Source organism: Euleptes europaea, chromosome 18 (genome assembly GCF_029931775.1).
Source record: "Euleptes europaea isolate rEulEur1 chromosome 18, rEulEur1.hap1, whole genome shotgun sequence".
NCBI lineage: Eukaryota > Metazoa > Chordata > Lepidosauria > Squamata > Sphaerodactylidae > Euleptes > Euleptes europaea.
In genome coordinates this window covers 31,577,028-31,598,064 of record NC_079329.1, presented here as the reverse complement: position 1 = coordinate 31,598,064, position 21,037 = coordinate 31,577,028, and the positions used below count along the sequence as shown (strand labels likewise).

Genomic DNA, 21,037 nt, shown 5'->3' with positions numbered 1-21,037 from the left:
CCCCCTTGTCCCTCTACTGAGCATCTATGCGGAAGGAGAGCAGTTTCTCAGAGTGCATGTTGTTGAGGGTGCGGAGATCAGGAAGCTTCAGCAGCAACTTGGTAAAGCGGGACGTCTCCTGGGGGTGGTTCTTGAGGATCAGGGCCCGCAGGGCTCGGATAAGCGTCTCCTGAAGCTGCTCCACTGAGGCCGGGTTCTCTATGCCGGAACGATCTGTGCAAGACGAGGGAAAAACAGGCGGTAAGTGTCACGTAAGCAAAGGGTGAGCAGCATATGCGTCCCGGCTGCCAGCTGCCACCTACCCGGTACCACAAGAGCTCTCGTGTCAGCTGCCAACCCCGGCACGTCCGTCACAGGGAGACGGCAGGAGGCCAGATCTAAGTTCCGGTTCCTGAGCCTTGTAAGGCACGTTCCGTTCCAGCCTCTCAGAAAGCTGCGGACCATCCGATACTGAATCCTGCCACAGCCTGATCTTCTCAATCTCAAGGACTCTACACCCTGGCAGTGTATTATTATTATTATGAACAAATAATAGCTCTGTGCCATTTTACAAAGGAACTTGGCCACTGAAGCCAACTCCCTGCTCCAGGGAATTTACAATCTTAAGTTTCATCTGTGGGGGCTGGAGCACACAGGGAAAAAGGGTTGGCCAGGGTGGCAGGAATAAGGAAAGATACGGATCCACATAATTGGACTTCCTTTCATTTGATACAGAGAACTAAACTGTTACGGCCACGGATTCAAAGAAAAGGTGGGTTTGCAGAAGGGAGAATGAGGCAGTTCTGGTTCCAGTTATAGGGTTGAATCCAGCTGGCTTTTTCACTCAATCCTGCCCAATTTCCCCCATTTGTTTATTGATTCGTCACCCATATCCCTCTCTCCCTAGCAGGGCTGGGCTCAGAGCAGCTAACAATAAAACAGAAACATATTGAACAATTAAAACACATCTTTTGGGCCCGGAGTAGGGGTCACTGGGGGTGTGGGGGGGAGGTAGTTGTGAATTTCCTGCATTGTGCAGGGGGGTTGGACTAGATGGCCCTGGTGGTCCCTTCCAACTCTATAATTCTATGATTCTATGACATTAAAACATCATACAGCAATAAAACTAGCCCCAGAAACAACAAGTTACTAAAATCAGAATAAAAATGCATAAGTGAATAAGATGGCGCTCCTCAGTGATATATGCCTTGCAGCCTACAGGCAGTAAGTCCCCCTCCTGATAATTAAACTGGATAAAGATATTAAAGGGGGAGATAGGGAGGCCAGCGCTGATAGGAAACCATAGCTGCCCTCAACCATAAAGCCTGGCGGAATAGCTCCATCTTGCAGGCACTGCAAAACTCTTTGAGGTCCCCCAGGGCCCTGATGTCATTTAGGAGGCTATTCCACAGGCAGGGCCCAGGGTAAAAAAGGCCCTGGCTGAGGACAGTCGTACATTCTTTGGGCCAAGGGCCACCAGCAGATTGTTACTTGAAGAACGTAGCGTTCTCTGGAGGGCATACCAGGAGAGGCGGTGGCACAAGGCTTTTAGCCATGCAGGTCCACAATCCCCAGCACAGCCTATTTGGTGGCTAGGGCTGCCAGCCTCCAGATGGGGCCTGGAGCTCTCCCAGAACTACAGTTGTTGGCTCAGTGGGTCACCCTCCTTCCTTTTTTCTTCAACGGGAACGCTCGCTGGATCCAACCCGTAAGGAGCAGCGAGACAGAATGTGTGCAGTTTGTGGTAGCTAGCAGGGAGAACGGGCCGAAAGGGCTACAGAGAGGTCCAAAAACATCAGGACAAGGGGTCAGTGCCCCACGGCCCAGCGTCTAGCCAATCGCCTACCTGCAGAGACCAGCACCACAGCCGTGAAGAGGCCCAGCTCTTCTTCAGAGAGGTCCAGGGCACCCAACTTCTCACTGAACTCGAACATGGAGGTCAGCAGGTCCCCCATGCCCATCCCCCACAGCTCTTCCAGGCTGTACTTGGTGCGGCTCATGAACATCACCGTCTGCTCCTTCACGTTGAAGAGGGAGGCAAACCGAACCATCAGCACCTGGTCGGAGAGAGGGGGGCAGTGAGGCCGCGGGAAGGGCTGCGTCCAGGAACGCCAGTCAAAGGCTTTCTAAATCTGATTTCCGGGCACAGACGGTTCTCCCGCCGACCCAAGTAAGTCATAAGCACCACCGTGTTTTGAAAAAAGTGAGCACGCATTCTAGTTCTTTTTGCAAAAACTATCCCTATTAGAATACATGAAGCTGCCTTACACTGAGTTAGACCCTTGGTCCATCAAAGTCAGTATTGCCTACTTAGACTTTTATGCCCCACTTTTCTCTACCTTTAAGGAGTCTCAAAGCGGCTTACAATCACCTTCCCCCTCCCCACAACACCTTGTGAGGCAGGTGGGGCTGAGAGTTTGGACAGAACTGTGACTAGGCCAAGGTCACCCAGCAGGCTTCATGTGGAGGAGTGGGGAATCAAACTCGGTTCTCCAGATCAGAGTCTGCCGCACTTAACCACTACACCATGCTGCAGGCCTGAACACCTTTCCAAGAGTGGTTCTGCACTCCTAGGTGTGGGACTGCCTGATGTTCAAAGTACAGTAACCTCATGGTAACACATCACCACACGGAATACCCCTGAATGCTGCCCCTCACCCTACGAAACCCTCTCAAGAGCGCTTTTGTGCAAATCCCATGTTTCAAATGTGCTAGTAGCAAATCGCTTTTTGAAGACTGCACACAGAGTGTGTGGCAACCTACCGAGGGCCTGTGTCTCCAGTTTAACTTTCAACAGATAGTTTGGAAAATATCTTTGGTCATTCAAGAAAGGCTAAGTATACATCCTTCCTTGGTGATGAGTGGCACAGAACTCAGTGGCATTACTTCTGAATACACACACACACACACACACACACACACGATCAGGCAGAGAACAATTTCTTTCCAGAACCCCAAACCAACAGAGTTGTTTGTCAAGAATGTTGTTCTCTGTTGCCCGTGCTTTGGGTGTGACTAAGATCCAGCCAGCCTGCCGAAAGCTGATTCAGACCTCTAATTATTCCTAACAAGCTCGCATTTCAAAGAGATGACAGCAGATCAGTCTTTAAATGCATGCTTATTAGGTTGTGGGGGGAAATTCTGACACAACAAAAGATGTAGGCAGAGTTTGGGAATTTTTTTTACAAAAACTCTTCTATTTTCCCTCCTATTTCAGACAATAAACCAATATTTAGAGAAGGTTTTTTTTTAAGATTCTCTCCCCCATCCTTACACACCCCTTCCCAAAACACTGGCAGGTCCTGCCTAGGAAAGAACAAGAGCAAGGAAGCCACAGGCATGGGGAAATCCTCCTACCTCAAACGTGCCGGCTTTCAGGAGGGAGACCTGGTCATGCTGGGAAAGCTCCTGGAAACCTGGGATGTGCTTGGCAAACTCCACAACCTCTCGGACAGCAGGGGTGAAGCTCAGTGAGAAATCCTCCCAAATCTCCTGCACCGTGCGGCCACTGCGACCGTGGGGGTGACAGTTCATAGGGCACGCCTGTTGGGAGAGGAAATATTGAGCCCCGTTAGTTGCCGAACCAAGAGATGGAATCAAAGCCCCTGGAGCTAGAGCAAATCTGCTCCGTTGCGGGCAGGCTTACACATGCTGAATAAGCCACTGTCGATCCCCTTTAGCAATTGTTCACAAGCGGATTTTCCCATTTCACATGTTTGCCACTTCTCTAAACCCCATTTTTATTGTCTTTTGTTTTTTCCAGTCTTGGGAAGTGTAGGGTGCTCTCCCGCTCAGTTATTTTGCCAAAGCTGCCCTCCATCAGACACCTCTTCAGAAGTGCCAGTGTTGGACCCCGCTTCATAACCTATCTGTGCTCTATGGTGCCATTCAGCCTGAAAAAATGGCCCGTGGATGAGCCTGGTTACAAAGTGGGACCTCACATGAACAGATGAAGCTGCCTTATACTGAACCAGACCCTCAGTCCATCAAAGTCAGTATTGTCTACTCAGACCGGCAGCAGCTCTCCAGGGTTTTGGACAGAGAACTTTTCACATCACCAACTTGCCTAGACCCTTTAACTGGAGATGCCGGGGATTGAACCTGGGACCTTCTGCAATGCCAAGCAGATGTTCTACCACTGATCCACAGCCCCTCCCCAATTGGATTCAACGCTTGAAACACGTTTTTGACCCCTTTCTGGCTAATAAGGGACTTTCCCACCCAGGTTGTGCCCAACACCAAACACTTCCCTCCTTGCCCATTAAGTTCAAATGTTACTTTAAACAGTTTTGACTCCCCCTCAACTGATGCTGTTTTGGGAGTTTTTTAAATAAATTTGAGCCTTTGCACAGAGCAGCACCAGTAAAGCTGCAGGGGGGGGGGGGGTCTGCGCATATGTTGAATGTGCACACCCTCTTTTGCATTGGCACAATCTGGCTCCTCCCAGCTCCTAGCACCCTCCACTTTTCACCACCGTTCCTTTGAAGCCACATGAACAGATCAGGCTCATCATGTAAGACTATCCATGTAAGTCTATCGCCCTGCAGCTCATTTTTTTCTGGCTATTTCCCCCTCCTGTAGCAACTTGGCGTGAGAAGCAAGAATTTTCTACTCCGTCAAATCATTCCAGTATGATTCCATTTCCCCCCCACTGGAGCCAGCATATGAGATTAAAAACAGTCAGGACAAAAAATACAAACAAAAACGAATGGAAGAGTCAAAACCATAATTATACGGGTCAAAGAAAGGAAGACACACAAAATATATAAACAGAAGTCTTCTGGCATCAACAAGATGTTATTCCAGCAGAATCTTTTTGTCCCTCACTTTGTCAAATAAATGTGGTGGATCCTCCCTGGGCAGATATGTATCAGTGTGTGTAAAAGTGCCGTCAAGTCGCAGCTGACTTACGGCAACCCAGTAGGGTTTTCAAGACAAGAGACATTCAGAGGTGGTTTGTCATTGCCTTCCTCTGCGTCGCTTCCTTGGTGGTCTCCCATCCAAATATTAATCAGGGCCTGCATAGCTTCTGAGATCTGGTGAGATTGGGCTAGCCTGGCCCATCCAGGTCAGGGCACAGATATGTATACGAAGAAGAAAAAATGAAGACTAGCGTCAAAGGGCTGTGAAATGTGTTTAGTTTGTGAAATATACACATTTAAATATATATAAGTTCAAGATGCCTTGAGACTCCTGTTTTATTTATGCTGCAAGAGACCCATGAACATGAACACATGAAGCTGCCTTATACTGAATCAGACCCTCGGTCCATCAAAGTCAGTATTGTCTACTCAGACTGACAGCTGCTCTCCAGGGTCTCAGGCAGAGGTCTTTCACATCACCTACTTGCCTGGTCCCTTTAACTGGAGATGCCAGGGATTGAACCAGGGATTGAACCTGGGACCTTCTGCATGCCAACCTAGCTGTGTGTGTATAAAGTGCTGTCAAGTTGCAGCTGACCTATGGCTACCCCACAGGGGTTTTCAAGGCTAGAGACATTCAGAGGTGGTTTGCAATTGCCTGCCTCTGCATAGCGACCCTGGGATTCCTAGGAGGTCTCCCATCCAAATACTAACCAAGGCCGACCCTACTTAGCTTCCAAGATCTGATGAGATCAAGCTAGCCTGGGCTATCCAGGTCAGGGCAAGAGACTAACAGAGATGGTTTGCCATTGCCTGGCTCTGTATAGCAACCCTGGGATTCCTTGGTGGTCTCCCATCCAAGTACTAACCAAAGTTGATCCTACTTAGCTTCCAAGCCTGGGCTATCCAAGTCAGGTCCAGCATAATTACCTCTTTGAAAATATATAAAAGGAGCTGTCCTATCCTAGGTACATTATGTACCTCTCAGAGTCTCAGTGTTTCGATACATATATGGTTGGGGGAGTGCTGAAGAAAAATAACTCTCTCCAAAACAGACATTTGGTTGCTAATGCCGAGATCACATCAGGAAGGCCCCTGGTTTGAATTCTGTCTATATGTTGGTAGGCGGCAAACCAGGTCGGGAACAACATTCTACCACTCTACTGAGCAAGGAAGAAAGCCCAGCCTGATGCCCAAGGCTCAAAAGAAACCTGGTGCCAGGAAAAAGAATTAACAGGAAAGAAGAAGAGTTGGTTTTTATATGTCGACTTTCTCTACCACTTAAGGGAGACTCAAACCTGTGAGGTAGGTGGGGCTGAGAGAGTGTGACTAGCCCAAGGTCATCCAGCTGGCTTCATGTGTACGAGTGTGGAAACAAATCCAGTTCACCAGATTAGCCTCTGCTGCTCGTGTGGAGGAGTGGGGAATCAAACCTGGTTCTCCAGATCAGACTCCATCGCTCCAAACCACTACACCACGCTGGCTCTTCTGTGGAAAGATCCACAGAATCCATCCCCAGGCAATTATACATAACTGGTGAAGCCTGACAGAGGTCAGCAGTGTTGTAAGGATGTGATACTTACTAAGAGTACGTCTCTGGGTTCCCCTTGCCGGGGGCAGCCCTGTCTGGTGGAGGGGTCCGTCTCCAGCGAGGGATAGCCGGAAGGGCAGAACCGATGCCCGTTGATGTTATTCTGGTGACAGGTGTTACTGGGAGGGGAGCCGGCATTCCAGTTGTCATTCTGAGGACAAACCCCGTTGCCGCGATAGCCGTTGGTCAGCCAGGTGTTCTCCCAACCGAGAGAATTCTCACTTGCCACGGGCGGAAGGGGCCCGGTGGCCAGTTTATCGTGGGCATAAACAAAGATCTCCTTGTGAGCCTTGGCCACTTGCGAGATGACGTCTTCCATGACGTCGCCAGGGCTTGGGGAGCGGGGGGGCGTCAGCTGCTGAGAGAACTGGGAGAAGCAAGGGGATGGCTGAGGGGGTGAAGCCGCATGGGGCGGCGGGGAACGGGGGGCCAGCTGGGGCTGGCGGCACAGCAAGGGGTTTGCCGGCTGTGGGTGTCCCGTCGGCAAGCTCTCGGGCGGGCTCTGCGCGCTCAGCTGGTTGTTGGCCATGTTGTTCATGGCGCTCTGCATCTCGGCCAGCATCCGTTGCTTCTCGCGCTTCGGGATGCGCCCAAAACGGACGGCTGGAGAGGGGAGAGAGAAGGCAGGAGAATGCATGAAGTGGCAGAACTGCAATGACCCCGCCCATGCCTAACACGAGAGTCTCTTTGGACATGAACTTGACAAGCCGCAAAGAGTCCTCCACAACAGTTAAGAGCGCTGGACTAGGATCTGGGAGACCCAGGTTCAAATCCCCACTCTGCCATGGAAGCTCGCTGAGTGACCTTGAGCAAGTCACATACTCTCAGACTAACCTACCTCACAGGGTGGTTGTTATGAGTATAACATGAAGGGAGAGCAAAAATGTAATAAATTCCTTTGGGTCCCTATTGTTTCCACACACACAGCCATTTGTCAGTAATGTTTTGTTTGACTTGCGGTAAAGAAACATTACCGGACAAAGGGTATGGAGAAGTAAGGTCATTTCAGTGTTCTGCAAACCTGGAGGGGGAGAGATTTAGGGGCCTTACAACTGTTCAGGTATGACTGCTGGACGGAAGCCTAGGACTGCTAAAGAACCAGGTCCAGGGAAATTATGTCATGTAAGTTGCCCTGACCTGGATGGCCCAGGCTAGCCTGATCTTGTTAGATCTCGCAAGCTAAGCAGGGTCGGCCCTGGTTAGTACTTGGATCGGAGACCCCCAAGGAAGTCCAGGGTTGTGACGTGGAAGCAGGCGATGGCAAACCACCTCTGCTTTCCTCTTGCCTTGCAAACCCGACAGGGTTGCCGTAAGCCAGTTGTGACTCGACGGCACTTTCCACCACCACCCCATTGCTGGTGGAACGAGCGTGCGCCCTGAGCTAACAAACAGTGAAAGGGAGACGGGGGAATGCTTGCCGAATCGGGAGTAGGAGATGTGTGTAAAAATCCTAACACACTGCAAAGGATCTGCTGCCATTCTACTACCACTTTTACCTCTCGCAAGGCACGATCCTGGTAACTCATGTAGTCGTGCTGCTGGAGGAGGGACAATGGTTTCTTATCTCCGCCCCCAGCCCCACCTCCCAAAGCCTTCCAACCTCTTGCTTTTGGGGGCATGGCAGGAACTCACCATCGCGGGACATGCCGACCGCCAGACACTTCTTGAAGCGGCACTGTTGGCAACGGTTCCGGTTGATGCGGACAATGTTGCAGGTCTCGTTCTTCAGGCACTTTTTGTACTGGATGTTCTGCTGAATGCTGCGCCGGAAGAAACCCTGAGGTGGGGAGAAGAGAGGAGCCTTGTCAAGACCTGGCCTAGACACCTAGACATCCAGAGCGCCGGCCTCCCAATCCTGAGATCGTGAGCCAAAGCCTGCAAGCCAGAACCGGAAGAAGGGCTTGCAAAATATACGGCATCGCTGACCAGTCAGGGGCAAAGGCTCAGCTCCTAGTAGCCAATCCAGAGGCCACATACTGCCTGCCAATCAAAGGGGCCGATCATGCCGACTTGTGTGGCTCAGTGGTAGAGCATCTGCTTGGCGTGCAGAAAGTCCCAGGTTCAATCCCCGACATCTCAAAGGGACTAGGCAAGTAGGTGATGTGAAAGGCCCCTGCCTGAGACCCTGGAGAGCCACAGCCGGTCTGACTAGACAATATGGACTTTGATGAACCAAGGGTCTGATTCCGTATAAGGCTGCTTTATGTGTTCATGTGGCTCTCACAGCACGGAACCCTCCCCCTTGCGCCTTGAATCAGTGACTCACTTTCTCTCACCCATAACCTACCCCACAGGGTCATTGTGACTATAACATGGGAGGAGAGGAGAATGACATTGTGAGGCACTTTGGGTCCCCATTAGGGTGAAAAGCAGGGTAAAGAAATCAAAATACATCCCTATCAGTTCAGCCGACTTGGCGATAAGGAAGTAGCAGAACAGGACAGTGCTGACCCACAGGGCACCCAGTCGGCCTAGATGCTTCTCCTCTCCGAGCCTCGCGGAAGCAAGAGGGGACGGAGCGTGGCCTTTTTGGGGGTGGCTCCCATCCGCTGAAATGAGGCTAGCGCTCGGGAACATCTGGGCAGACTGGACCCTGTGTGATTTAGCGTTGGAAGAGAGGGTGCTTACAAACGTGTCGCACGGCTCACCCACGGCCCCTAAGCTGCTCACCTTACAGCCTTCGCAGGCGTGGACACCGTAGTGGAATCCGGAGGCAACGTCTCCACACACTTTACACAGAAGGACCATCCCATTCAGCTCTGAGAGGAGGGGGGGAAGAAGAGGAGAGTTAGGAGACTTCCTGGCCAAAGACTGGACTCCCCCCGCCCCGCCCCCGGGTATTGCCGGCCTTCTCCAAACAGCAAGCTTGGAAACCGATAGAGGAAAACAACCAGCTTGAAAGAAGCAGGGAAGAGCTGCAACCGTGTAAAGATAAAACGGGCTCTGCTGCTGGAACTAATTTACGGAATTATGTTTCGTGAGGACCCGATTGTGGGCTTTCTCGGCAGTTGCCTCTAACCTTTGGAACTCCTTGCCCTGTGAATTTACATTTAGCCCCTGGCTGCAGGCCTTCCAACATCTGCTAAAAATGTCTCCCTTTTTTTTTTACCTAAGGTTATTTTTCTTAATTTTAATTACATTTTGGAGCTGGTTCTTTGCTTTAATGTATTCAGCTGGTAAAGAGGTTGCATTTGAGCTTTGGTATTGATGGTAGATGGCACAGAAATTGGATTTCAGACCCTGGCAGTCACTATCAAACCAAGCATTTGGATTATTTGTTTCGGGGTTTGACCTGCAGTGCCGAATGTTGGGTTAATAAAGCGATAAAGTTTGACATCGAGTTGTCACGTAAGTGTATGGCCTCCAGAGAACTTTTAAGTATTTATTAGAGAGGATCGTAGTTTGGTAAACGATTTTGGTATGAACGAGTGCTGGGCATGCTGGGCTACAGTCTGCAGCCAGTGAATTCTGGGCAAAATTATGGCATCAGAAGGCCTTTTCAAGCCCAGTTTTATTTAAACGCCGTTAAATATTTTTACCATTTTGAATACGTTTTGAATGTTATCGCTCTGATTTGATTTGTGGAGTATGAATAAGTAAGGGGGGAAAGCTGCAGTTGGTGTTATAGCATTGCCAACTTCCAGGTGGGGACGGAAGCTCTCTTGCTATCGCAACTGATCTCCAGACTACAGAAATCAGTCCCCCTGGAGAAAATGGCTGCTTTGGAGGGTGGATTCTATGGCGCTGTACCTGCTGAGGTCTCTCCCTCCCCAAACCCTGCCCTCCCCAAGCTCCACCCCCCCCCAAATCTCCAGGTATTTTCCAACCCAAATTTGGCAATCAAAGCTGGGGCCGTGAATCTCACTGCAACCCCCAGTGCTGCCAGCAGGTACCCACCTCGCCATCCCCCTGCTATCAGAGCCCCCCACCAAAACTGTGGTGCCGTCTGGTCCCCCATCACTCACTTGTAATACTGCTGCTGGTGCTTTTGGTAGGGGAGACCCGCCTCCCGTCATCCATGGCTACCTGCAGCCCCACCGGCGAGCCTCCAGAGCTGTAGGACGAGGAACTGGAGGAGGAGGAGGAGGATGAAGAGGAAGGAGAGGCGTCCTCACGCAGACCGGCAGAGCTACCCCCGTACAGACGTCCGGCATCCTGCACCAGAGATCCAGTGGGCGAGGGAGGGAAGTAACTGGGGAAGGCGGGTTGGGAGAGCTGGCAACTGCTGCTGGAGCTATCGCTGCCGCACAGAGAGACGGGACTCGTTCGACTCGGGGAAGACCCGTTAGAGCCGATGTAGCTGATCACCCCCCCTGCGGAGAGAGAAAGAGAGGGGTTTGGGAATCCAACTTGCCCGCAGAGCTACTGGTTCATCATAGTCAGCTACTGCCTGCATGTGGTAGTCAACTGGAAGAAGCTGAAAAGACCCTCGTAGAATCCTGGAAACCTCCTCTGTCTTAAAGCAAGGGTTCTAGTCCCCAGTGACACGGATGAAATCGCGAAAACACCATTGCATCCTAAAGTGACATTTTAAAATTAAAAAAAGAGGAGCAAACTTTATTAATCAGGATGCCACAGAAGCCAGGCAGGATTGGAGGGGGAAAAAACCAAAAACTGTGGAGCAGCCAAACTCTGGGTGGGTTGCTCACCGGTTGTCCCCAGACCCCCACCCACCCCCGCAAAGTGCACAGTCCAGACTCACCAAACCCATTGTGCAAAACCAAACCAAACAGCAGATATCATAAGGTCACTCTATAAATAGGGGAGAGGAGTTGATGTTTATGGTTTTATAATGTATTCTATCATGTACATTTTATACTGCTAGCTGCCTTAGTGGCGCTTGTTAAAGGCTGAAAGGCCGATATAAATTTTGTAGACTATAGCTCTATATACATTTCTGGTTGTCCCGTCACAAACAGGTATCATGAAGCAGGGAAAGGTAATATTATTATTTATACGCTAGGAGCTGTACCAGAACTAGGGTAGAAACTTTTTCTCCGCTGCTAGCAAGAGAGCATGCATGGCACAAGAAAGGTTTGAAAAGCAAGCAGCCGAACTCTGACTCAAGGAGGCGAGACAAACCACAGGCCTTCGGGCTCGGCAAAGACCGACCTTGAAGAGCCAACCGACTTAGAGAAAAAAGCCTCCCTCTGACCCGAAGAGTCAGACCTTAGGCAGAAAATGGAACCACTGAATCATGCACGGATACGTGACATCCGGTACGAACGGAAGAAGTGCCTTGCTAGATCGGGACAAGGGTCTGGGTCACACTATGTTTTAGCTTCACAAAAAGGGGTTTCTAACCCTCATTCTTGGCCCCTGCATTTCGTGTTTAAAGATATACTGCCTCTGTCTAGGAAGATTCTCTCAGCTCACCCGGCAGATAACCGCATACTAAGCAATCGCTTGCCTCTGCTTTAAGCAGATCCAAAAAAAAAAAAAGACATTACAGATCCAAAAAGACAGATCCAAAAAAAAAAAAAAAGACACCCCACCGTGTCCATTTCTTGTGCTCCAGAGATGGCTGCTTGTGCGAACACCCAACCCTTCCAAATCAGGGATTATTATGACGCCTACTTGTGAGCAAAGCTGCAGAAAACAAATCAACCAGGTGGCTGGATCCAGCTCTGCAACATCGAATTGCATTTTCTTGACAGCGGTTGCAAGCTCAGGGGACGCACCCTGCCAAATTTCTCCTCTTCCTCTCTTTCTCCTCTCAACCGCTGACCTACAACTCCAGGCCAGGGAAGGAGGTCAAATGCGGAAAAACCCTCAAGGGAGCAAGCGAGGGAGACGTCCGGCGGAGAGATCGTTGAAAAGTGGACGGAAGCCAAAGAAATGGTCGCACCTTGGGAAATCAAGGCGGCGGCCGGGCTGGTTTAGCTGGGGCCGGCTGGTGTAGCTCATCCGGGAGATTTTTTTTTTATTTAAAAAAAGGCTCTAGACTTTGTAACCGGGCCATCTGCCAAGGGGCCAGCGCAGCAGGCGAGGCCTCGAGCGAAAACAAAGCAGCCCTTGCCAAAGGGATTATAAACAAAGTCACGTGTCAGAGCCACGCTCCATGCCCAGCCAAGCCCGTCACAAGCAAGAACACATGAACGCATGAAGGCTGCCTTCTACTGAATCAGACCCTCGGTCCATCGAAGCCGGCAGCGGCTCTCCAGGGTCTCAGGCTGAGGTCTTTCACATCGCCTACCTGCCTGGTCCCTTTAACTGGAGATGCCAGGGATTGAACCTGGGACCTTCTGCGTTCCAAGCAGATGCTCTGCCACTGAGCCACGGCCCCTCTCCTAAATGGTTAAGAATACATGAACACATGAAGCTGCCTTATACTGAATCAGACCCTCGGTCCATCCAAGTCAATATTGTCTACTCTGACCGGCAGCGGCTCTCCAGGGTCTCAGCCAGGGGTCTTTCACATCACCTACTTGCCTAGTGCCTTTAACTAGAGATGCTGGGGATTGAACCTGGGACCATCTGCGTTCCAAGCAGATGTTCTACCACTGAGCCACGGCCCCTCCCCTGAACCTTGGCCACTCCTCAGGGGCTTGTATTGCCATTGGCTGGCTCCTGCCCCTGGGGACCCTCCTTGCCTAAGGCCCAGGCGCCGCTCGCTCAGCAGGTAATGGACAGAGGAGGACCACGTGTCGGTACAATCGCGAGCCGGAGGCTGCCCGGCATTCCTGCGGGCATTCCCAGCAGTCGAGACAACGCAGGAGGTGTAGCAGTTGGAACGCTGGACGAGGACTGGGGAGGACTGGGTTCGAATCCCCACTTGAAAGAGCCAGTGTGGCTAAATGAGTGTTAGGGAGAAATGGAGGACTTACAAAATAATTAATTTTTAATGGAAGTAATTAAATGTTTTCTACTATACTAATCCATTTCTTATTAGTGAGATTCACTATTTTACTTCTTCTTTTTTCTTTTATTTTCTTTCCCCTTTTTTCTTTCTTTTATATGATAGTACTAACTATTAATAAATATTAGCAACAATATCAGGACTAGAATTTTATGCAAAAGAGATTACTAATTTATCACAAGATGGAGGGAGGTGTAGGGGAAGTCAATATTTCTTTGATTATACACAAATATCTTTAACAATGTTTCCTATTTGTTTTTACTTTTTATTGTTTATGTCAATTGTTAAACTATGTGATTAATAATTCTGGAAAAATAATAAAGATTTTATCAAGAAAGGAAGGAAGGAAGGAAGGAAGGAAGGAAGGAAGGAAGGAAGGAAGGAAGGAAGGAAGAAAGAAAGCCTGCTGGGTGTCCTTGGGCCAGTCACAGTTCTCTCTGAACTTTCTCAGCCTCACCTACCTCACAAGGTGTCTGTTGTGGGGACAGCAAGGGAAGGAGATTGTAAACCTGTCAGATTCTCCTTAAAAGGTAGAGAAAATCGGCATATAAAAACCAACTCTTCTTCTTCTTGCCATGAGAACTCACTGGGTGATTTTGAGCCAGCCACGTTCTCTCTCAGCCTAACTGACCTCACAGGGTTGTCGTGAGAATAAAACAGGAGAGCCACTTATGCTATTATCCATTGGGCCATAGTTGTACAATAAGTATCATCACCGCAACCCATTAAGTTGTAGAAAATACGGTGGTGCAATTGAACCGTGGGAAAGAAACGAAGACAGGCAGAGGGAGCAAACAGGGAGAAAGAAAAATCTGGAGACACACATCAGAAGGGTGTGGGACAGAATAAAACATTAATATGCAACTCAGGGGTAAAAAATATAGGTAAAGTGCTTACACTTTGCATTTGAACTACGTTTTTAACGTGCTTTTTATCCTTCCTAAATTGTGTAGTGGCAAGATTAGAATTTGGGAAACCTAGGTTCGAATCCCCATTTTGCCACGGAAGCTTGCTGGATGACCGTGGGCCAGACACACACTCTCAGCCCCACCTCCCACACAGAAAAAAATAGAGCTGGTCTCTCTCAGTTCCATCTCGGTCCTACTACCTGACTGCTTCTCCTTCCTTGGGTTTGGAACAAGCTCCGCTCCTCCCTCCCCATTCTCAGTTCAGCAGTTACCCAGAGCCCCTACTCAGTCGGCTTTCCAATTTGCACATCATACTACAGCGTGGTGGCCTACGCATGCAGTAGTTCTTTCTTAGGGCTCAGTGCACGGGAACGTCAACAGCGTTGAATAAGGAAAACCAGGGGAATCTCCACCTTCTAGATCCTATGCTGGGGGATGAAGGTGAAGGGATTTTAAAGGTAGTCAGCTGGACACACAGATTGGATGAGAGATGTGCTACCCATAAACCCACAACCCTGTGATCAAAACCATTCTTCTGCACACAGCAAGTCTTACGGTTCCATCAAAGATCAAGTGAATCTAGAGCAGGGGTGTCGAATTCAATTCTTTAGAGGGCCGGATATAACATAAATGGCATTTCCACCTGACCCTTCCCTTTGGAGACGGTGGGGATTGAAGGCAGTCGACGCACAAGGACGCTGCACCCAGGGCCCACCTCTAACGCCGTCTGATCTCTTGCAAAGCGAGGCTCTCGGACATCCCTGCGGTCACAGAAGCGTCTCCAGCGAACAAGACAAAGCATGTCAGGAGCCAAAATGGTGCAGTGAGTTGGACTAGGACCAGGGAGACCCAGCTTCAAATACCCCCTCGCCATGAAACTTACTGCACAGCCCTGAGCCAATCATTCTCAGCCTAGGCTACCAAACAGGGTTGTTGGGAGGACCAAACGAAGCAGAGGAGATGTTTACTCGGCCGTGAGCTCCCCGGAGGAAGGGGAGAAGCAAAATGCACTGAATATATAAACCTCACTCTAACGCCACACTATTCGGACACCAGTGTGTACTGGTGGAAACACATGAAGCTGTCTTATACTGAATCAGACCATCAAGGTCCATCAAAATCAGTATTGTCTACTCAGACCGGCAGCGGCTCTCCAGGGTTTCAGGCAGAGGTCTTTCACATCACCTACTTGCCTAGTAGTCCCTTTAATTGAAGAAGCCGGGGATTGAACCTAGGACCTTCCGCATGCCAAGCAGATGCTCTACCACTGAGCCACAATCCCTCCTGGGAGAGGGCAGCACCTGTACATTTCGACACAACATACATCGTGCAACTGTGCATCGATCTTGTTCCCATCCAGGGCACACTGCCTTTTCTCCCACGTGACCAACGGAGAGCAACCCAAGGAATTCACGGGGGCAAGCAGACTCCTCGGTTTGAGCTAAGAACCTCCTGGGCCACAGAGGGCTGGGGGCCGGCCAAGTCCCTGGCTTGTTCAGGGAGGTGTGATTGTTCCCATCTGGCCTCCGAACGTGGCCCTCACACGTGACCATGTTAGTAATCCCTTTGGCACCGAAGGCTTTAGTTTTGCTTCCCACAGGGCTGCTGGCTTCCCCTGAATAACCACTTTGCAACACGGCAATTTTCTCTCGCTCTCCTCTTGGCGGCAGTGAAGCAGGGGTTTGGAAATCGAGACAGGCTGGGTGCAAAGGATGGCACCCAGGGAATCCCAGTAGAGGAGGATCTGTGCAATTGAGTCTCCTTCCCAGCCTGGAATCTCCAAAGTTAGATGGGTAATTAAATGTGGAATGCGCCGGGAAGGCGATCGGCTCAAATAGGTCATAGAAAGTCAACTCAGGTCATGAGAGGGCACCAGAGCAGGTGGAAGCGTGTGCAGACCAAGTTGGAGATCTTCCAAAGGGGTGTGGAGAAGGCAAAGGTGTGTTGCTCCCATCCTTTGGCCATCTGTATCATCTCCTAGAGACGAGGACGCAAGGGCTGCTGGACTCACGCGTAGAATCCCAAACCACACGTGGCCTTTGTCAGAGCTACATGCTGCTTGGCTGCTCAGCCCACAGAGGAGGCAGGCGGACACGGCAAAGGCTACCAGCGAAAGCGGCCCTGGACGTTGCATAAGGCAAATAATCCCCCACGCTCAAATCTCACTGTGATGCAGTTGGGGGGGCAGGGTCAGAAGGGACAGGGGGGTTGAGCTCAATAAAGCAGAGGCGGGAAGGTTAGGAGAAAGACAGCAGTTCCCAACCTGGAGCCCCCACCCCCACTAAAGAGCACAAATGACCCCACAACATTCTACATGTTCATGCAACTTTTTTTGCAGAAATAATCAAATCAGCAGGAGGAAAAAGTGTCTCCATCAAGCAGACCCCTGAATCGACATTTTGAAAGCTGGTGTACTGGTTAGAGTGTCAGGCTAGGATCCAGGAAGCCTGGGTTCAATCCCCCACTCTGCCTCGGAAATTTGCTGGGTGACTCTCAGCCTAACCTGCCTCACAGGGTTGTTGTGATAATCAAATGGAGGAGAGGAGACAGATGTAAGCTGCTTCAGACCCCCATTGGGAAGAAAGGTGAGGTATAAATGAAGAAAATAAGTACTACAGATCTTATCCTTCCTAACCTACAGCCAGGTCTGACCCCCAAGGTGACACAAACTATGCTCAGGAGAGAAATCCAGTCCCAAGGGATCAAAGAACAGTACCCCCCCACAAAGGTTGCAGCCTGACCTATGTTCCAAGTGAGCCATGCTGAACTCAGAAAAGCAGAACCGACTTAGCACTGGACAGTGCAACATGCGCAACGTTCAACCCACACAGCTTATAAAGACCTACCCATGCCTTTATGTGGGGGACCTGCCCCAGAAACCTCCTGTCCCAGATCACAGCAACTGAACTACCCCACCACTGAGGACTTTGTCCTCATCTGTCTCAACTCCTGGATATTTCTGCCTCCCCAGAGCTCTCAATGTAACATCTGCTCCAAATTTCATACTGCCCTTGGAATAGACAAATGCCTCTCAAGCAGTTGTCGTTCAATGTTATTTTATTTCTTCCACTTCAGCATTAGCAATATAAAATACATATCCCTTAACAGAAAAATGTTAGCTCAGATATGTAAGTTCATAATTATAAATCCATGGATAAGAAAAGCCAAATATACGTGTATTTGGGTTGGCTAGTCTTTAAAATGCAGCATGTAAGCTTTTGGATCATACAGCATTCTTCCTGAGCCTCAAAAGTCCAGCATAAAGGGAAAACTTGCTTCCAGAATTTTCAAAATAACTGTTGCACCAATAAGGATTTTTAAAAATATTTTCCTTCATTATTTTCTATACAAGACACTTTATGGTTCCATTCTGGGGAGGCACTTAAGACAAAACAGGAGTCCCGTGACACCTTAACACTTAACAAAATGTTCCCTTTTACTGCAGTTTATGCTGGAACCAATTTTAATCTTTGTCACTCCTTTATTTTGCTGCTACCAGCTAGCATAGCTACGCCCATCTGAATTTTAACACCGATATATTCAGAGACTTTGTCCTTACATCTTTCTCTTCCAGAGACCCTGAATTTTCTTTTTGTTAGCTAGGCCCAATACTTTACAAACAAAACCACTCTGCACACACTCAGAGGCATATCCCCTGCTTCGGACTCTCCTCCTCTAAAAAAAAAAAAAAAAGCATCCACTCTGGGGTGTCCTTTGGGAGAAAGCCATTCAGCCAGAATGTCCGCCTGAACAGAATCAGGAAATTGGCGACAACATTTTTGGCACTGACAGCGTCTGGAGCATGTGCGGAATGACCTTCTCCCAAGGGACACGCCAGAAAGGAAGAGGTTTTTTTTTGGGGGGGGGGTAGAGGGGGAAATGCTCTGAGTGTGTGCAGAGTGCTTTTGTTTTGAAAACCCCCGCCCTGCAACACAGGAGTCTAGATGCGAAGGCTTCTGTCCCACCCCCGATTTTCGGGTCAAAGGAGAAACATAACTGGCCTGCCTGGGATTGAGAAACGTGGGTTCACCCCAGAGGATCTTTGTGGGGAAGGACCTACGGGCACCAAGCAACGTCTCCTTGATGTAGAATTGCAGAATTTTAACCCAGCTCTTCCCCCCATCTGCTCTCCGGCGGCTCTAGGCCTTAATAATGGATCGGGTAAAATGGCTAGGTATCTAGATAACCTAGAGATACCTTCTCAACGCCGCGCTTTTCTATTAGCTAGGGTTAATGCATTCCCATCTAGGATGCTCTTAGGCCGATACCTCCAGATCCCTAGACATGAACACCTATGCACATGCGGTTTAAACTTGTTAGATACAATTGACCACATCCTTTTAGATTGCCCCTTCTATGTGACTCTGCGGGATAAACTGCTATCTACTTTGCTCCAGTATAAGACATACAGGAGTAATGAAGTGAAATGCAAATTTCTTTTGAGTGACCATGATCCTAAAATTACGGCTACCGTGGCTGAATTTCTTACAGGAGTTCTTAAAGAACAAGAAAAGTTTTATTAACCCGACTGTAACTTATATGTATTGCCCTTTGGAGGTATATTGTTGTTGTTTTTCTATCTCTGTCTTTTGGTATGCCAATAAAGGTTAATGAAATGAAATGACCTACGGGCACAATGCCTCTAGGTATGTGCAGAGCGCCCCTGACAGCCGACACTCAGGTCCTAGAGGGACTTGACCTACTTTGTCCGACCCCCTCCTCGCTGTCACCCCCTCCCGCCTGGAAAAGAGGAAACCAGGCTCCCTCTGCCATGTGCCTCGCCCGCACGTGGCCCCCTCCTTTCCCCAGGCCCCGCCCCTCACGCTTTGGACCGCCCCTCGCCCCCGATTGGTGCAAACCCTAACCCGCCCCTGGTCAAGGACGCGCCCATGCCTAAGCCCCGCCCCGAAGGGAAGGCCTCGGAACGTTCGCTCTTCCCGGTCGCTGACGTCGCCGGGAGGGAGGCGAGCCCCATGACGTAATGGGAGGCGGGGACGGCCAATGGGAGGCGGCAGGGGGCGTGGCCGGTAGGGAAAACAAACCTTGCACGTGGCCGAGCCGGGCAGCAGGACACGTGAGGGGCTTTCTGGGAGGAGACGGACGGGGGAATCCCAGGACAGGGGGGATCCCAAAGGGGGTGGCATGGCCGGGGGTGGGGGAGAAATCCCTTCGGCCCATAGTCGAGGCAGAGGGGGCGAGATCCCTGGAGGCGCAAGACTTTGGAGGGTGCACGATCCCAATAAGACCCCCCCACACACACCATATCGTGTTCCCAAGACTCTTGCAGAGAAACCCCCAGGCAAGTGGTCCTGATGCAATAGTACTTTATTCTTTTAAAGTTATTTTAAAAGAGTTATTTTAAAACTCTTGCAGAGAAGCCCCCTGGTTGAAAGTGCGAATCCCAATGATCACAGCGCCCACCCCCATATGACTGTCCTTCGCCGTCACCCCTCAACGGCAGGGCGTCGGCTGCTGATATAGGACTTGACTCCCCTCCCTCGCCCTGGAGGGAGAGAAGAGTGACCTCCTTGCCTGAAACTGACACCCAGGGCACGCTGCCCGCAGCTCCCTCCCCCCCCCAAGACAGGAAATCCACCTTTATAACCTTAATAGGATTCGGGGCGGAAGAGGTCCCAGGGGAGGGGGAGAAATCGTGGCCGCTTCCCTTCCCAATTGCAAGCCCCCCTCCCCCACCCCGGGTCTAGGACAAGGTTTGCAAGAAGTCCCCCAGCCGCGCTGAGGGTGTTGGGGCCGGGACGTCTGGCCCCCCCTTTCCTCCAGCAGACCACCCCCCACGCACACACCCGCCAGCAGTAGGCAGCGGACGGGCCGAGAGGTGCGCACCGGTGCAAAAGTACGGAGAGGAAGGTCCTCAAATGCCCCGAGAAAGGGACGGAGGACAAGTGCGGCGCCGGAGCAGAAGGGCTAATGCAGAGCCGGGAAGGCGAAGCGAGGCTCCGCTCCTGCCCCAGGCGAGACTCGGGGGGGGGCTCTCTCCGGGCAGGGGCTTACCTGGGGCGTTGTTATTTGTGTCCACAGCGGCCATCCTGCTCAGCTGACAGCTGTCATTCACGTCCAGCGACTCTGCCCGCCGGGGCTGGCCGGTCGAGGGCTCCAGCGAGGAGAGGAGAAGCAGGGGAAGCACCCGAGGGCTCCCCTCGCCTCCTCGGTCTTCTCCCGCGACCCCCAAAGTTAGGCTGGGCAGCCCCCCCAAAAAAAACCCGATCCGCTGCTTGCACGGGGAGCAAGCAAGCAAGCTGGGGAAGAGGCTGGTTTTGCACCCAGAACTGGAGGAGATCTGGAGGCAAAGGGGGGGGGCGAGAAGAGCGCCAGGCGTGCAAGGGAGTCCCCACCGGTGGGTCGGCTGGAGCTGGCGCCGCTTGCTGCCTCTCCCTCCGCCTGCAAGGTTGGGCTCTGCCAGGGCTCACAGGGCTCCCGTCCCCTCTCCGCCCGCAGCTGCGCAGAAGCCCGCACGCGGCACTGGAGCATCCACCACGTGACTCCCTGGGAGAGCCTCGTGCCCCAGTGACACACTTTCTGCCGCCGCAGCCGCCGCAGCCCACTGCGCTAGGCGCACCGCTGGGCCGCGGGGCATCCTGGGAGTTGTAGTTTCCCAAGGCCCCCCTCCTGCACCCCACCCCACCGGCGCGTGTTTGTGCGGCCGGCTGCGCGTTCCCGAGGAGCGGCTGGGCTTTGGCTCCCCCCCTCCCTCCTTTGCAACTTCCCCCGAGAGATCAAAAGAGGTTTGAGGCTTTAAACGGGCAAAAAAATGGATTTTGCTATTTTAATTAGTGAGTTCTAGAAACTAGTTTTAATACTTTTGTATTTGACTGTTAAT

General features: G+C 50.9%; 1 protein-coding gene and 1 non-coding gene across 2 annotated transcripts; both read right to left on the bottom strand.

Annotated features, from left to right (window-relative positions):
- NR1D1 (nuclear receptor subfamily 1 group D member 1) lies at positions 1-20,266 on the bottom strand. Its single transcript, XM_056863061.1, has 8 exons — positions 20,212-20,266; positions 10,398-10,745; positions 9,103-9,191; positions 8,065-8,209; positions 6,425-7,035; positions 3,337-3,522; positions 1,826-2,036; positions 1-213 (listed from the first exon to the last, which is right to left on the bottom strand). Exons 1-8 carry the CDS (start codon positions 20,243-20,245, stop codon positions 14-16), a joined length of 1,824 nt encoding a protein of 607 aa, XP_056719039.1. The 5' UTR covers positions 20,246-20,266; the 3' UTR covers positions 1-13.
- On the bottom strand, positions 12,647-12,715 carry TRNAS-GGA (transfer RNA serine (anticodon GGA)). Its single transcript has one exon. It is a non-coding gene; the product is annotated as a tRNA-Ser (tRNA).
- Positions 20,267-21,037: the final 771 nt, after the last annotated feature.

Coding starts and splice junctions, on each gene's coding strand:
- NR1D1 (XM_056863061.1), bottom strand. CDS start 20,245: ATGGCCGCTGTGGACACAAATAACAACGCCCCAG. Junction 8,210..9,102: donor ACGCCTGCGAAGGCTGTAAG/GTGAGCAGCTTA, acceptor TCCCCACCTCAG/GGTTTCTTCCGGCGCAGCAT. Junction 2,037..3,336: donor TGAAAGCCGGCACGTTTGAG/GTAGGAGGATTT, acceptor CTCTCCGACCAG/GTGCTGATGGTTCGGTTTGC.